Below are 19,136 nucleotides of genomic sequence, written 5' to 3' on the forward strand. Positions count from 1 at the left end.
CTAATATGTGTATAAAATATATTGCGTTTGTTTGTCAATCTGGATTAAATGTTTGACTGAAATGAAACCAAACCAGTGACTGATGTTATGAAGAACGATCCAGTAGATAAGAGACAATTCTGAGGGAGGTGTTTCTACAGAGCTTTCATGAATACGTGTGTTCTTCCATGCAGTGTTGAAACCAGTCACCGAAGGAATGATCTGTCATTAAAAATAATACCATAATAAAGCACTTCTACTACTTGTCGAGTAATGTTCAATACTTATATTACGGTGATTACGTCACCATCATGATCAGCTTTCTTGCTCTCCTTCTTCTTCTTCTCATTGAACCTGTCAAAATGTTGGCCAGAGGCAGTAACTGTTTGTTGAGATGGAGTGTTTGATCTCACAGGGTCTTCTGGGGAGTTAGAGTCCCCGGACAACCACGATCGGAGGTAAAGAAGTTCCTGCCGTTTAGCAAACTGATTATCTTCCTGTTTCTTTAAAAAATATGCCATCCTGCAGACAGTGTCCGGTCCCTATTTATACATTGTTCCGTTCTTAACACAAAATACATCTCCAGGAACAATAGGCCAAGGGTCATTTTGGCTGAAACGGTTGCCAATTATTCTGCTCGAATGGAATAAAGAATGCGGCATTGGGATTTACAACCTCCTTGTGTGTTTCAGGTTTCGAGATAGTCATAAGCTGTGCTGTTTTCTACACAATAACGCTATTGACTGCTGTCTCCTGGAGAATGTTCAATGCGATAGCAGCAACACTTGGCTTCTGTCCTCGATCATAGATTAATCGTGACCATCGGAAGTATTGAAGATGGTACCGTTCAACCACGCTTTCTCAGATGGATAATGCTAAGCCTATATTTACTTCCATGTACAATACAGAACGGCCATACTAGTTGGCTTACAAAGGAAAACGATGCTACATTGAACTCTAAAATGTAAACCGTTTGTACTTAATGCAGTCTGATGCCGAGAAAAGGGCTAATTATTTCCAAGGGAAGGTGAATACCAATCGTCTAGCATGGTGCACACACACACACACACACACACACACACACACACACACACACACACACACACACACACACACACACACACACACACACACACACACACACACACACACACACACACACACACACACACACACACACAGAGACACACACACACACACACAGAGACACACACAGAGACATAGACAGATATATATATACATATGGAGGGGGAGGGAGAGGGAGTGTGTGTATAAACGTAAATTTTCAAGAATAGTGGTGCAAAATGTATTAATTTCATTCGTGGAAAATTATACTTACACCTTCATTTTTTGTGCAAAACCAAGAAATAAAGAAATAACAAAGTTTTATCGCTTATGGGAAGCAAACTATATGAGTCTGATTCTGATAATACGTCCGCGTTATGATTATTTAAACATTACAGGTCTAGACGTCTACAGGTGATATACACGCGCATAGTTTGGACTGACTAAGAAACCTGACCTAGGCTACCGTTGGATTCAAACTCAAGATTACATCACTGAAGAACGTAATGAAAACATGACAATATTGATGTTCAGTTTCAGGATATAATGCACTGGAAAAAAAGTAATTTGACGATCAATAAAACGCAATTTAGTGACATCAAGTCCATGAAGATCTGTAGGCGAAAACTGCAATTATACGTTCTGGAGGTCATCATTTCGGTTACTCTATACGCTCTTGACAACATGAAATCATGTACCTAAAGGCCATGGGGAAAAGAGATCATACGCTTGGATGTGGTAAAAAATATGGACGTTATGGAAACGTCATTAATCAGAAAACAGTCACTGAGACAGCAAACTGTAGGTTTTAAAACAAAGGTTTTTCAAATACGTCATACACATTTTAGCCACAATCACTAGATCAGCTCACTCGTCGCCTATGTAGGTACTAAAATGCGTCCTTGAGACTGGCTATATAAAATCATGTATTGAGTATATCTCCTCGTGGACAATGATTGGTGATAAATATGGTATTCTGGTACAAAAATCCTTTGTCGCCAAATACGATCATAGGTTTTCAAAACCGTTTATGTATACTACAAACAAAGACATTTCATCCGACAGAGACCAATAGCTACATAAGTTCAAGGTACTTATCAATGTATATACGTTTGCAAAGAATTATGATTATGACCCTTGAGATGTTTGATCCTTCGAAAACAAATGCGACTTGATGAGGTGTCTCTGGCACTAAATCATCTATGTCTACATCCCTCCTCGGGACTCATGCACCATGAACGTTACCATCCTGTGACATGAAAGAACAACCAAGGTCTTTGTTCTATGATATAAAGAACGTACAACATAAAAACGTCTGTCTTCATATTCCGCGAATTATTTTCGGTTCTGATTTCGGTGAGATTGAATGTTTAGATGAGGTATCGCAACAATAGTGCCCTTGACGTCTATTTGCGTTTATGTGTTATTATTTTTGCTTTGTGTAAACACTTACTGAACTAACGGGTTTGAAACAATTAAACTTCTGTTTCATCAAATGCAGTAGTGATGAAACTGTATTTCCTTTGTTGCTTTTCCATTTCAAAACTAATTCGCGTCGATATCACTACTATCGAGTAAGATCTCCTTGTTGACTACATTCACAGGTCTTAAATTTTACCGACTTCCCATCTACTCCCACGGGTCCGGGAGGTTGGAGATGGGAAAGGCTTGATTTAGCGCATGTAAGTGTAGATGGAGGCCCATTTCAGAGAGCGATAGTAGCGTTAAGGCGATTGTAACTCCCATACTTCAGCATAGACTTACGACAGTGGTAGCGCTACGATCGCGTCGTGAAACGGGGCCCTGATGCAGCATAAATACCATTAAGGATTCTTTTTCATATCTTAACCATGTCCGATACAGTTAAACAAACGAGAGAAGAAGAAATCTGAATCTGAAACCTATATTGATGCAAAGTAAGAATAAAACAAGCAAACAGCCAACAACAACAAGGACAGCCCAAATCTAAAACACAATATTTCGAATGTCCGGCGGAACAGTCTCCTTTTGGCGGAAGAGGTAAAACACAGTCAAACACTGAATTAGCAGACCACTGGATATCATTGATGATACCAGGTGTTTGTGAAAGAGCAAGCAAAAATGAAATGACAAATTTATTGAATTACCGCCCTAAAAGAGCCTCGTACGGGGTATCGCGATAAACACAAACATGCAACACCTGCTGGTCGTAATATCGCTGTTATTTACTTTGCTAATGGGTATAACGAAAACGTTAAAGGAGGAAAGTCTTCCTTTTTCGGGGATATCGTCACAAACAGCAGCAACATGCGTCAACACACCGAAAAGCGCTATCATCTGTTGAATACATAACATACAGCACAAAGGCGATCCGAAATCTCGTGGTATGGGCTACTGGGTATGTTTTGAGACAAAACATTTCAGGATATATTCTTTCTATTCTGAAATGAGGGCAACATCATTTTTTTCCCAAGGATCTGCATCACATCACTAAGAAACTCATCAGGAAAGCGCAAAAACGTCAACATTCTTTCAATTCACTTTGTTTTTTCTTGGAAAATGTAATGATCATGCCCAACTAGAATAACACAAGAGAGTCATTGATTGAAGTGTTCTATTGCAAGTCCTTGTAGTCTGCGCCAAGCATACTGGACAAGACATTCCTAGTACAAACGCCTGTTTCCTGAATATTTAATACATTCTGTTGTAAATCATTTTGTTACGTCAACAAAAACCACATAGGCTGTCTTTAATAACATTTTTATATTTAGGAACAACGATAGAATTGAAACAAAGTAAATCGCTTCATATACTGAACATGTTTCAGGTCAAGGTTTTCTTTGTACATAAAGGAATGTGTTGCACAGCTACATCGTACGCATACATGAGGACATCCCTAAAGAACATGAAATGTATCTCTCAAGAAGACGTCACCTTGACCACACATAATTGTTATTATAAATCGTGTCATCTGCCAAATATATATTGCTCAGTTGTCAACCTCAGATATGCATTTCATTATTTCAAAATGAGTACCGAAAATGATTGAGAATGTCTTCTAGTTGATGCGGTTTCAAATAAGCAATTTCAGGGTGGGTTTGTTTCTGTGATTTGAAACCTCTGATTGACCAGTTGATATATTTTCCAAAGTATTTCTTATTTGTCTTGCTTAGATTTACAGCATTTGTGTATGTGTTTTCATAACCATCGATTACAAACCTATTTTCATGATATACCTTGTTTTCCGATATCCACATATCTATTTTATTCTATTCACAATGTTTGGCGAAACCTGTAATCCCTTACAGCAATGCAATCGATTGGTACTGGAATGCCTATTTTAAAAACGGCAATTGAAAGGATTTTAGAACTAACACACCGGTCGATTTCTATTAAGCAGGTAATGTGATAAAAGACACGCATCTCAAACATACTCAGACCTCACGCCATTATCTGCCTTTGTATAGTTGCATTAATTTAGGCCATCCATTGTATTCCCTAATGGCTATGACTCACATATTTTACACAAAGCATTTCTTCTTTGTGAAACATGGGCTTTAATCTGCTTCTGAGAGATTATTATCCACATTCTTCCTAGTACACTCACCTTGATTCATGATAAACGACACGTTAATTGGAAAGTGCTTTTTGATCTGTGCAAAACGCGCGCCGCTCCAAATTTCAGGTGAGTGAGTGAACCAATGAGTGAGTGAGGATGTTTGTGTGATTATTTAATCGTACCTAGATACGATGTAACGTAATGTATCTGAGATTTCCAGTTTGAGGCACACGTACTTCTCGTTCTGATGGAGTATCTCAAAATGACATCGCATTTTCTGTGTCTTTACAATGACACACCTAATTCGAATCCTAGAGTTCCATTCGGTAGCAGTATGTAAACATAAGATCGTCCCAGACATTGCGGGTTTGCAAAGTAAACTTACTAGGATTTAATCAAGAAATGTAACTTTACCAGCATAACTGAAACTAGTTTAACCGCCTAATCGTTTTGTCATATCGTTATATATGCACTTTATCTAGCCTTAATGACGTATGTTCCAATAGATGTGGACACTTGCCGTGCCTCTGCGTGCGTTTGTCAGTTTTTCGGGAACACCTTATATCATTACTGTTAAAAAGTGATTAATGAAAACATGATTCTGACATGCACAGAATCATACCATTCGCTCGGCTTTTAGGGGAGTAATCATTATCGAAATGATTTTTGGGCTTTAGTTTCATAGAATAGATGCAGATTCTCCATATACCACAATCGTTTGTATACTTCATTAACAGACTATAACGTGTCTGTATACCAAAGACAATGTGTGTAACTAAACCATTTGTTACTACAATCTAACATTGATTTAAGTTTCGTTTTGTTCACTGCAGTTGCTGTATTCACATTAGTTGAACTGATCGCGTGTTACTGATCGCATGACTTACAGCGATACACACCACACCACAGCATGCATCCCTTGCACTGGAACGTGTATCAGTCCCCTATGGTATGCCTGCTTTAATTTAAATAATTGTTTTGATTGGACCGTTGTAAAAGTTGTTTTGTTTTGCTTGTGAGATTTAAATACGAGGATTGACAGTGTATGTTTTATGATTCATTGAGTTGTGAATCGTGAAATCGATGTGTAATCTGTGCGAATCTGTGTGTAGTATATTCTCACAAAAGATGGCTTATCGGTTTTTCGATTCAGGCCCCAGTGAACATAAATAATACCAAGTTTATTCTGTGAGGAAAGTAAACAACACATCGAGTAGCTTCTTTATTACAGTGGGAGCGACGTATCAGTGTTGGTTCCACGTATCAGTGCTGGTTCCACGTGTCAGTGTTGGTTCCAGGTATCAGTGTTGGTTCCACGTATCAGTGTTGGTTCCACGTATCAGTGCTGGTTTCACGTATCACTGTTGGTTCCAGGTATCAGTGTTGGGTGATAACGGTGTTACAACCCATCCTAAAACGAGGCTCTCACCGTCATAATTAAGTTGTCTATCCATATATATTTACCCTTCCTTACCGCTCCAACTTCTAAATATATGCCTTTCACAGAAGTTGGTCGTTCACAATTTCCAATATTATACACAAGGATTAATCTTTTCATTTTCACTATGATATTTCAGAATTTCACCTACAAACGTATCATGAAAGCATCACTCCACAAAGGTTCCAAGCTTACATGGAATTAACACTGATATCATGTTTAGAAATAAGTCCACAGTAATAATGAATGCCTGACTAACACTTGTCAGATCATGTTTGCCATGAGTTGCTTTTGTGAACCTTGAGCAAAGTATTTGCTCTCAATATATGACAATAGGTGTTAATCTACAGAACACAATACAGTATTGGTGGATCGAAGTCCATGTCGTCATTTTTGATCATACTGGGAGACTAGGGGTATAAGAACCCACTGAAAAGATTAGATTGATTTCGAGTTTGTTCAGGAAGAACCCATGCTCGCTATACGCAAATAACTGTAATATAAGTTTCATGCAACACAATCCATATGTCCTTGGCGTGAACGACAGAACATGTACTGCAATGAGTATCTCCGAGAATGGTAACGCCTTCAGCTGCACGAGTAAATGAGTTCACATTCATATAGGATGGAACAAACAGAAATTCTGTATGATTCACTCATGAGACTACTAAGAATTGGTTTCGGGAAGTCGGATGTTCTTATTTCTTAAAAATGGCGACAGTACACCAAAGTGACATTAGCATCGAAATCAGGAAGGGATAATGGTTAGGGTTCCATGTTCTAAGACTGTTCCTTTTCATAAACATAAAGGAGAAATGATTTATATGAAAACATAAAAGTGTTTAACTTTAAATTGAATGTGTTTGCACGTTCTTTCGAAAAATTCCATTTCAAACTGAAAATCTATAGCTAGCCACCATGACATTAATGTAGGTTTTTAGTGTCTTAATGCCATTATCTCGACAGACACACATCCTCAGGTTTCAGATGACAAGTAAAATAGCTGTTTCATCGTGCGTCATAAAATTTCTCAAATACTGATGAGTTACCACAGTTCTCATTTTGGGTATTGCAATACACATTTGGGACATCAGAAAAGGGCTTCAAACATTGCACCTATGTGGAGAACCGGACCTGGGTCTTCGACGTGACGAGCGGACGCTGTAACCATTAGACAGAACCACCGCCCAACGAACACATAGTGATCATGAGCCAATATAATTATAGATTTAAACCCAAGTGAGTGAGTGAGTTAATATTTAACGTCACATCGGCAATATTTCAGCCATATTGTGATGGATGTTTTTTAAAGACCTAAGTGAGGAATTTGGATGGCTTAGACTCAAGGACCACATGTGCTGCAACCAGATTGAGTGCATGACACGGTGGGTGTCATGAGACGGACTTTCACATTACATCTGATAAGGTCAGACCTTCTAGCAAGGTACAACAGAAATGAGACTAATTTAAAACAGCAGACAAGCATTAACGATCCAAACTTACTTTGGTTCTTTGTAATTTCCTAGATGAAAATTGCATCTTGTGGCTAACAGACTGTTTAACCTTTCCTGACTGTATGATGAAAAACAAGGCATATTGTATATGCAAAGGGTATCGGCTAAAGCGATACTGATCTTACTTCAAAATAAACGTAATTTCACATCGAAACACAGGGCAATGATGTTTGACTATATATATGAAATAGATCTGTAGTCGTCAAATTAATATTATCTGACCCGTGAAGATCAGTACTGTCCACACTGGTATAATACCGTATTCACGGGTATGTCTGTCTGCGGAGATATGACTGTTCACTTATATCTAGCTCTATGTACAGAGATATGACTGTTTGCTTATGTGCAGTCCTGTCTACAGACACATGACTCTATTTTTACGTGTAAAGCTCTGTCTATAGGGATATGACTGTTTACATGTATGTAGCTCTGTCTAAGAAGGTATGACTGCGCACATGTATGAAGCTCCGTCTACAGACATACTCTGTTTACAAGTGTATGGCTCTGTCTACGGAGAGACAACTCTGTTTACAAGTGTATGGCTCTGTCTACAGAGATATACCTCAGTTTACCTGCATATAGCTCTGTCTACAGTTTACACGTTTATGGCTCTGTCTACAGAGATATACCTCTGTTTACCAGTGTATTGCGCTGTCTGCAGAGATACAACGCTGTTAACAAGTGTATTACTCTGTCTACAGAGATATACCTCACTTTACCTGCATATAGCTCTGTCTACAGAGATATAACTCTGTTTACAAGTTTATGGCTCTGTCTACAGAGATATACCTCTGTTTACCAGTGTATTGCGCTGTCTGCAGAGATATAACTCTGTTCACAAGTTTATGGCTCTGTCTACAGAGACATGCCTCTGTTTACCAGTGTATTGCGCTGTCTACAGAGATATAACTGTTTACAAGTGTATGGCTCTGTCTACAGAGATATAACCGTTTACCTATGTATATAGCTCAGTCTACAGAGATATGACTGTTTACATATGCCTAGCCCTGTCCACAGACAAATAGATCTTTTTACAGCTATGATATATAACACATTGCTTACATAATTTACATGGTATTGCCAACAGTGAAGAAATGTTCTTTACAGCGATATAGCACCCTCCGGAGATTTATAGGACTGTCTTCAGAAATATTTATAGTGAGAAATAGTGAGGAGACGTAACCCTGTCTCAAAGGACACATAACTGTTGAAAAAAGTAATATACTGTCTAGGAAATTACAGCTCCGCCTGACGGCATATATCTTGTTCTGGAGATCTGGAAGTCTGTTTTACTGATCTGTCAGTATAGACATCCATCAAAAATTTGGAATGGACGTAGCTAGAGAAAACATTGCATCAATGTTTTTTTCCGTAATCCTCTTTGCAAATCGCCAAACTGCATGTCTGTATTCAAAATAACAATATGCTGAGCTGGATCTTTTCAATCAAACTATAGGCCTAACATCAAAGCAGTAACGGTCTTTGGAATTAAACCAAGCATCCACTTACAGGTTCACTTAAATAAAGCATAAAGATGTGGGCTTAATAACTGGAATGCTGACTTGATCCTCCGAGACACCGATATCTAGCCGAAAGGTAAAATGTTCATTAGCGAAGGAAGGGTTATATTTTTGACAAAGGGAATATTATCTTTTGGAAATGTAATTCTTTGGTAAACCGACAATTATGGGTTTTGTCATCAGGTGCTATGACAACGGCTCACACCGTGGCTCTGCTATGTTCCAGGCTTCTTCTCTGATAAAGATTTATGTCTTGTGCACTGATGATGAGTGGATTGTGTTTATCTGCTTGTTCATTCATGATTGTATTAAAGAGTGAAAAAAGGACATATTGTTGGAAATTGTAAAGAAACATGCATATGACATTTCGATTTTTGACTTTTAAATAAATTGAAAATATGTGATAATTAAGTCCTTCATATAATGTTCAAAACGTTATAGCCTCTAAGACATGATTTGTAGCGAGAGATCAAGAAATTCATTTTAGCATGTTTGTTTTAAGCACAGGGCTGCTTGAAGTGTGTATAGTCATTCAATCAAATTGTCATCACCCCATTCCACCAGAGATGACGTTCATGCATGAAACTGATAAAAAGTTATACTTCACAAGGGATACTGAGCTATAAATGATATTAAGTTTGAAAATGTAAACGACTGCCAAGAGAACTGCTAAGGGGGTTCTTAAGTGAATCAACTGAGAAAAGCTGTTGACTTTTTTCAAAGAACCTTTTATGGAGTCCCAATCTGTCTTTGAAGAGAACATTTCAGTTCGCTTCTCTGACTTCATCTTCAAGTGACAATCCAGCATTAATCCATTAACCATAGGTTTCAAGGACCTACACTTTTGCCCAGAGTACTCAGGGGAACAACTACTACTACTACTACTACTACTACCACTACCACTACCACCACCACCACCACCACCACCACCACCACCACTACTACTACTACTACTACTACTACTACTACTACTACTACTACTACTACTACTACTACTACTACTACTACTACTACTACTACTACTACTACTACTACCACTACTACTACCACTACTACTACTACTACTACCGCCACTACTACTACTACCACCACTACTACTACCACCACTACTACTACTACTACTACCACTACTACTACTACTACTACTACTACCACCGCCACTACTACAACTACTACTACTACTACTACTACTACTACTACTACTACTACTACCACCGCCACTACTACTACTACTAATACTACTACTACCGCCACTACTACTACTACTACTACTACCGCCACTACTACTACTACTACTACTACTACCGCCACTACTACTACTACTACTACTACTACTACTACTACTACCGCCACTACTACTACTACTACTACTACCACCGCCACTACTACTACTGCCGCCACTACTACTACTACTACTGCCGCCACTACTACTGCCACTACTACTGCTACCACTACTACTACCACTACTACTACTACTGCTGCTGCTGCCACTACTACTACTACTGCTGCTGCTGCCACTACTACTTCCACTACTACTTCCACTACTACTGCTACTGCTGCTGCTGCCACTACTACTTCCACTACTACTGCTACTACTGCTGCTACTACTATTTCCACTACTACTGCTATTACTGCCACTACTACTGCTACTACTACTACTACCACCACTACTACTACTACTGCTGCTGCTGCCACTACTACTTCCACTACTACTGCTACTACTACTACTACCGCCACTACTACTACTACTACTACTACTACCGCCACTACTACTACTACTACCGCCACTACTACTACTACGACTGCTACTACTACTGCCACTACTACTACTACCACCACTACTACTACTACTACTACTACTACTACCGCCACTACTACTACTACTACCGCCACTACTACTACTACGACTGCTACTACTACTGCCACTACTACTACTATCACCACTACTACTACTACTGCTGCTGCTGCCACTACTACTTCCACTACTACTGCTACTACTACTACCACCACTACTACTACTACTGCTGCTGCTGCCACTACTACTTCCACTACTACTGCTACTACTACTACTACCGCCACTACTACTACTACTACTACTACCGCCACTACTACTACTACTACCGCCACTACTACTACTACTACTGCTACTACTACTGCCACTACTACTACTACCACCGCTACTACTACTACTGCTGCTGCTGCCACTACTACTTCCACTACTACTGCTACTACTACTACCACCACTACTACTACTACTGCTGCTGCTGCCACTACTACTTCCACTACTACTGCTACTACTACTACCACTACCACTACCACTACCACCACCACCACCACCACCACCACTACTACTACTACTACTACTACTACTACCGCCACTACTACTACCGCCACTACTACTACCACCACTACTACTACTACTACTACTACTACTACCACCGCCACTACTACTACCACCGCCACTACTACTACTACTACTACTACTACTACTACCACCGCTACTACTACTACTACTGCTGCTACTACTATTTCCACTACTACTGCTATTATTGCTACTACTACTACTACTTCTACTACCACCGCCACTACTACTACTACTACTGCTGCTGCTGCTGCTGCTGCTACTACTACTGCCACTACTGCTACTACTACTGCTACCACCGTTACTACTACTACTACTATTACTACTACTATTACTATGTCTGTTTGAGTGACAAAGACCTATCTACAGTACATGCTCGTGACAATATTTTAGTGTGAATACTATTTACGTTCTCAGCTCCTTTGGGATAATTTAATAACACTAACCAGTTTAGATTCTCATCCAAATTTTGTATATGAGATGGAGACAGGAAAGTATGCCCATATATGTGGACATAGCTATTGTTGTATGAGGCAACTGCATGTGTGACTGAAATTAGTTATGAATAGTAAGCTCGTACTGGACTTTGTGTGCAATGTGTTCTACGAAAAGATGTCCCGTTTCATAGTTGCAATAGAACATTGTTTTACTACTTCAGTGTAGATAACATCAACGTGAAGTAAAACAACTTGGGTAATTAAGATAGTTTGTCAAACATCTTTGATGAACGTCGGTATTTCCAGTGTATATGACTGATGGCTACTAGATATACAGAGTAACAATCAGCAAATGTACGTAAATGCATATGGCAAGAGACAGGTATGTGTTTAATAAATAATAAACGAAATGAAAATTGCGTCCAATAGGTGCTTATATATGAACATCAAACAGAATATGTACAAGTTACCATGTCTATAACTAGAAGAATAATTAACACTAGCGCCTTACCTGATCCCGACGACGCGATGAGAATAAGGCCAATGTAGAAAGCATCAACAAATGTCTTTGAGCACACCCAGTGATACATTGTGATCGCGACACTCTAAATCACTGCCACTGTGTTTGCATCGGCTCAGTCGCTGCCGTGGACGTCGGAGCCGTCATACCATCGTCCGGTCAGCGTTCACACTACACGTGATAGTGAGAAGGGAGTGAGCAGGTCGTGAAAATCGACTTGACAAGAGAGTGGCCAATCAGAGCAACGTGATTAGGATCGTGGGGACAGAACTATCACGGCGGTATCTCGCGAGAGCTTCATTGGACAGGGGAAAGCACATCCTAGTGATATCGCATGTCTCTCTCTTCCGCTCTAACGAAGTTGAGAGTAAGATTCTAATGCCGTATTTAATAAGATACATAAATTGTGCAATGTCCGCAAGTGTCCTGTTCCTGTCACCATCTCATCTGTATGATAAGAACCGCGGTAAACATTGCAAGGCGCCATTCCTATGTATTGGAAATTGCCTTGTTCTAAATTACTTTGATCGATCTGGGTTTATTTGTTGACAGATATTGGAAGAGGCAGAAAAAAAATCCAGCCAAGTTTGTGAAATCTGTTATTTGGATGCAGGAATACATTGGCTACTTCATGCTCGGGTGTAGTTTTATATCGCATCCTTGAACATCGGAAATTTCTCTCAACACGAAACCGTGTTGTCACTTAAGGCGGAAACGGTCTTGTTACCGGAATAGACGATGTCATTGATTCTTATTGACTCTAATACCAGGGACAATATAATGCTGATCCTTCTTTGAAGACTGCGTTTTCTATATTGAGATGCTAGCGTGGTATACCATAAAAACTAACCCCGAGACAGTGTAGATTTCCATTGTGCAGCCTGCAGCAGTCTCGCTATGGCGGGCTACTATAATTGCTTTCAAATATGAAGTGACAGTTATCGATGAAATTATTATTTTACTTTATTGGATGCTCATCCAACATTTCAAGTGTGTAATTTGAGGCTGTATCCAATCATGAGAGCGGAGTGGTATTCATATAATACATTGTTGCATGTGTAAACGGTCATCCTGTTGGTGATTACTAAATTTCAGTTAATGGACACTAGTTTCATGGTATTACAAGGACAACGATCCAGCAATTCCGATCTGTGCAAAGAAAGACACTTTTGTGTTCACTGAATGGACATACTGAATCGTCCATAGTTGTACGGGTGTCCAGTATCCCGTATCTATCGGACGCGTTTCCAGTGGTCAGACACAATGACATCAGTGGCCTGGCCGATTCCGAACCACAGTGTCCAGATGATATACACCGGTGCCTTCAATCACTTGATTTTTGAGTGAGTCAAAATTAAAAGACACATGGGCAGTATTTCAACCATATCGTGCCACTTGATTGTAGAGCAGAGAAAGAATTATTTACTACATGACAATGTTGTAGGACATTGTTGGCTGTGACGGTAATTATCACTCCATACCCAATCATCCTAATGTTCAAACAACCATCCTAATGTCCCGTTTCATGGTTCCTCAGAGGACACAAACGGGTAAAGAGATTTTAGTTTCTGAACTTTTTCTCACAGCCATACTATATTGCATATAGTACCATCTATGAGTGCTAAGAGTAAATTATTTGCACCCCAAACAACACTAAAGGAAACATACCCAAAGCTTATCATAAACGGAGCTATTTTAGCTAAGGAATGCTCACAAAAATATGTACTCATTACGGTTAAAAAGCCATTGCTTTCTTGAAACAGATGTCTATGAAACGAGATATTTTCGACATACTCTAATGATGTGCTCTCACCGCCTCAACTGGAACCATCAATCGATATGTGTAATGCCGAGAAATGGCGTGTTATAGGTTCGGCTGACAGATCCCTGATGATTTGAAGTTTTATTTACATCCATTTCAACATACGTAGGTCACTGTGTGCAGGCTGGGTGTTAGTAATGTCTACGCCGAAGACACATAATTGCTTTGTACGCTACATGCTCAAGAGCAGCTGGAACGTTCTGAATACAATTTGCAACAGCTGCACAGTAAATCCTCAACTGGTTCCATGTATAAATACAGTGGTATAATGCTGTATTTGAACTAAATACACACTCAAGCAGCAGATTCCTTCCAGCATCAAAGTAACTATATTTTCTCCAATGATGAACAAGGTCAAAATGGTATCCTAATATTGTTTATTTCTTTGTTGTTAATATCACAATATTCATGCCTGCTATATGGTGGCGGTCCATTAGTTATCGAGACTAGACCAGATAACACAGCGCTTACCATCATGGTTATCTGTCTGTACAATTAGGATACGATGATATGCATTAATCAAGACAGCGAGCCTAGCAAACTCGGATATTCACCTTCCAATTTGGCAACAGAGCTGCCATCACGTATTATTAACGGAAAGGGGCTCACTCCAGCAACCATCCATGAGACAATGGTGTCAACGTTATTGGACCGTCCTCCTTCCTGGTCCATCTTCAAGACGTACTCAGAAGAGGTCAAGAGAGAACGAGAGCATCTCGAAGATGACCCAAGCTCAGGATGACCTTCACCTGCCAACGGTAAAGACATGCTAATCAAGTACATGATGTGATTATAGATAATCTGCAACTTACAATTCACTAAGTCACAACAGGAAGCATCTCCCAAGAATAAAGAATTGGGCATGGTTATGGTCTGAACTTCCAAATATCCTTATTCGTGATCAAATCTGTTCATTGTTTAGCCCCGCGTTCCAGTTACACCAACAGCGTGACAGAGGTCATTCCAACTACACCAACAGCATGCAGTAGGCGTGTAACCAAACAACAGTCTGGACCTGCCGACCCAGTGGTTCACATCATGAGCATCGATCTACGCAGTTGGGATACGATGCTATGTGTCAACACGGTCAGCGATCCTGACCACCCGATCCCGTTAGTCGCCTCTTTTGACCAGCATGGCTTGCTGAAATTCAACCCTAAACAGGTTCATCCTGATAAAAAAGCTCACCAGAATTAGCGTTGTTTCAAAGATAACTCCTGACTTTGTTGAACATTTTGCAAACAAGGACAGAGAAGTCTTTGGTTCATCAACATCAACAAGATCCAGATATACAGTAGGTTTGGATCTCTTGAAGCTATGGATGTGTCTGAAAACATCCAGCACAGGCCACATAGTATGTCACCCTCTCGAAAGTCAAGGGGTAGATCCCCAATAACCCCCCGCCCCAAAGAAATAGTTTCTTCGAACATTATACAGTGGAACTGCAGAGGCCTTAGAAATAATTTGCATGAGCTACATCTGCTGGACCAAGACTTTCAACCGTCAGCAATCTGCTTACAAAAAACGCATGTGAAGCACACAGATTCTATAAACGTTCGTCAGTTCAGCGCATATCATTATTATGCTCATTCCTGATAATAGGACCACTGGAGGGTCATCCATTCTTGTCAGAAATGGCGTCATCCACAGCCATGTGACACTCAAAACAAACCTTCAGGCAGTTGCAGTGCGAATTACGTTGAACGTTACACTTACTCTGTGTTCATTATACATTCCGCCATCATCAGCTCTTATTCTGACTGATCTTCAATCTCTCTATGATGAACTTCCCAAACCGTGTGTACTCACCGGCGATCTGAATGGCCACAACCCACGAACACTAAAGGTAAAATTATTGAAGATTTTATTTAAAAAAATAATTCATGTATATACAATCATGGTACAGATACATATTTACATCCTGGAACAGGAACATATTCAGACCTTGACTTGTCAATAACTGCGTCCAGGTTACTAAATGAATTTGAATGGTCAGTCCAGGATGACCTTTGTGGAAGTGACCATTTTCCTACTATACTTAAACGTGTGACCCCATCTGATACCCCTCCATTATCCAGATGGAATTTTAAAAAGGCTAACTGGCTTTTATATGCCATACAATGTACTGACAAACTTAATCCTGAACGTTACACTTTGAACGTTACACAACCTGAACATTGATGTTCCTGATGCTATCAAGTGCTGATGAACTAAAAAACATTGCTGATGAGTGTATTCCCTGCAATTCCACATATCCGAACACCATGGTTCAACCATGAATGCAAACAAGCTAGGAAGGCAAGGAAAAAAGCAGAACATTATTTCCGGCGCCACCCAATGGTGCATAATTTAAACAATTTTAAGATTGTAAATGCTAAAGTGCGGCAAACATTTAAACTGAATAAACGCCAATCTTGGAAAAAAAATGCATCCAAAAGAAATTCTCGAATGCAATATCTAAAGTATGGAACATGGCACAGAAAATCAAAGGTAAAGGTACTAAATCTAGTGTCCATCATCTGAAACATGGAGTTCAATTGCTCACTGATAAATCAGATATTGCGAATAAACTGGGTGAAACTCTTGCTAAACATTCTTCCTCGTCTAATTTTGTACCTAAATTCCAACAGTACAAAACCAAAACCAAAACAAACCAAACCAAAACAAAACAAAAAACAAAAACAAAGGCCAAAAAAAAACCAAAAAAAAAAAAACAATAACAGAAACCTATTAATTTCACTTCAGATAATGGGGAAGACTGTTATGAACTATTTCCTATTCATAAACTCAATAGTGCTCTTGAACAAGCTCACGACCCTGCTGCAGTGGCTGATAACATACATTATCCTTCTGAAGCACTTACCAGAACCCTGTCTACAAACTCTGTTGAATATTTTTGATGATATTTGGACATCAGGGAAACTAACCTGGACGTGATTATACGGATCCGTCAAATTATCGACCTATTTCTCTAACTAGCCGTGTTTGCAAAACCATGGATCGACTTGTTTGGTATTTGGAAAGAAATAACCTTACAACAGATATCCAATGGTGGTTTCCGTAAAAACAGAAGTACTGTCGATCACTTAGTGCGTTTGGAATCATTTGTTAAGAACGCTCTAATCGATAAACAACACGCTGTGTCTATCTTTTTTTATTTTGAAAATGCATACGACACTACGTGGAAATATGGCATTTTAAGAGATTTACATGGCTTCGGACTGCGAGGTCGTTTGCCTCAATTTAAATCCAGCTTTCTAAATGATAGATAATTTCAGGTCCGTGTGGGTTCTACCCTGGCTGAACATTACAATCAGGATCAGGGTGTTCCACAAGGCAGTATTTTGTCTGTCACAGTTTTTAGTATCAAGATAAATAGTTTATCAAAAGTTTTAAACGATTCAATTGATGAATCGTTATTTGTGGATGATTTAATATTTCTTGTCGTGGGAAAAATATGAATACTATTGAACGGCAACTGCAGTTATGTTTAGACAAGATCAATAAATGGTGTCTTGAAAACGGCTTTAAATTTTCTGTATACACTTTTGTCGCAAATACAAACCACATAAAGACCCTGAACCATCTCTAGATGGCACTCCCATCAAAGTGATCAAGGAGGCCAAATTCCTCGGATTAATTTTGACTCACACTTAACGTTTCTGCCTCATATTAAATCCCTTAAAACTAAAAGCCTGAAGGCACTTGACTTATTGAAAGTGGTTTCAAATTCTAAACGGGGAGGTGATCAAGCTACCCTCCTCCATCTATATCGATCACTGGTCCGTTCTAAACTTGATTATGGATCCATCGTCTATGGTGGAGCCTAAAGGTATTAGATTCTGTCCACCACCAAGGTCGCAGACTTTGTCTTGGGTCCTTTAAAACCTCTCCTGTTGACAGTCTTTACGTCGAGGCCGATGAACCATCTCTTACACAACGCCGTATAAAATTATCTTTACAATATATCACAAAACTATACTCCAACGAAGCTAACCCTGCATATAACTGTGTCTTCAATCCTCTCTATGAGGATTTGTATAACAAGTCTTCTCTTGTTCCGCTTCTTGGACTCAGAATGAAGCCATTTATTGCTGCTGCTGGCACTGAGCTGGAAAATATAGCTCCTTCCCGTCTTCTTTCTTCCCCTCCTCGGCAATTGGTTAGGCCACAAGTTGACCCAACTTTAACTACATTTAAAAAATCAGAAACTAATGACTTACAATATAAACAAGAATATCATCAATTAAAAAACAAATATAATAATTACAAATCCCTATTTGCTGACGTGTCCACGGACGGTGGCGCAGTGGCTTGTGCCACTGTCATTGGATCAAAAACAATATCTTCTAGATTAACGGATAGCAGTTCTATTTATTACAGCTGAAGGCAAAGCCATATTGACGGCTCTTAAATTCATTCAAAGACACCCTAAACATATATATAATTTATTCAGACTCTCTTTCTTGTCTTCAGGCGGTTAAAAATTTATCATGTAAACATCCACTTTTAATACAAATTATTGAATTGTATAATGATCTTGCTACTGACCAATACGACATCGTCTTTTTTGGTTACCCGACCACGTTGGCATTTCTGGGAATACAATAGCTTATCTTGCTGCCAAGGCAGCACTCAACAAACTTGTGATACCACTTCTTATTCCTTATTATGACTACAAAGCTAGCATTAGAACTTACACTAACGGTCTGATGCAGAAATGGGACACCCAAATAGGTATAAATAAACTACATGAAATAAACCCCTACATTGGTCATACGTACTTTGGTTGTCAGTACAGATTTGAAGAGGTCATTTTGCGACCATGTCGTATTGGTCATACTAGATACACTCTTGCATATCTGTTTTGTATCCCTTGTGATGAGAATTCTCCATCATAAGGGATAAGTATTTTACTGTAAAAACCGTTAAGGATCTTTT

The 19,136-nt window shown here is 39.3% G+C and overlaps 1 protein-coding gene across 1 annotated transcript in view; it reads right to left on the reverse strand.

Annotated features, from left to right (window-relative positions):
- Window positions 1-12,826, reverse strand: part of LOC137284176 (U-scoloptoxin(05)-Sm1a-like) — a 48,277-nt gene extending 35,451 nt beyond the window's left edge. The window contains exon 1 of the mRNA XM_067815895.1: window positions 12,365-12,826. Within this exon, the coding sequence (XP_067671996.1) occupies window positions 12,365-12,443 (79 nt within the window). The 5' untranslated portion in view covers window positions 12,444-12,826. The remainder of the gene's footprint in view (window positions 1-12,364) is intronic.
- Between the last annotated feature and the right edge of the window lie 6,310 nt (window positions 12,827-19,136).

This window comes from Haliotis asinina, chromosome 5 (assembly GCF_037392515.1).
Source record: "Haliotis asinina isolate JCU_RB_2024 chromosome 5, JCU_Hal_asi_v2, whole genome shotgun sequence".
Lineage (NCBI taxonomy): Eukaryota > Metazoa > Mollusca > Gastropoda > Lepetellida > Haliotidae > Haliotis > Haliotis asinina.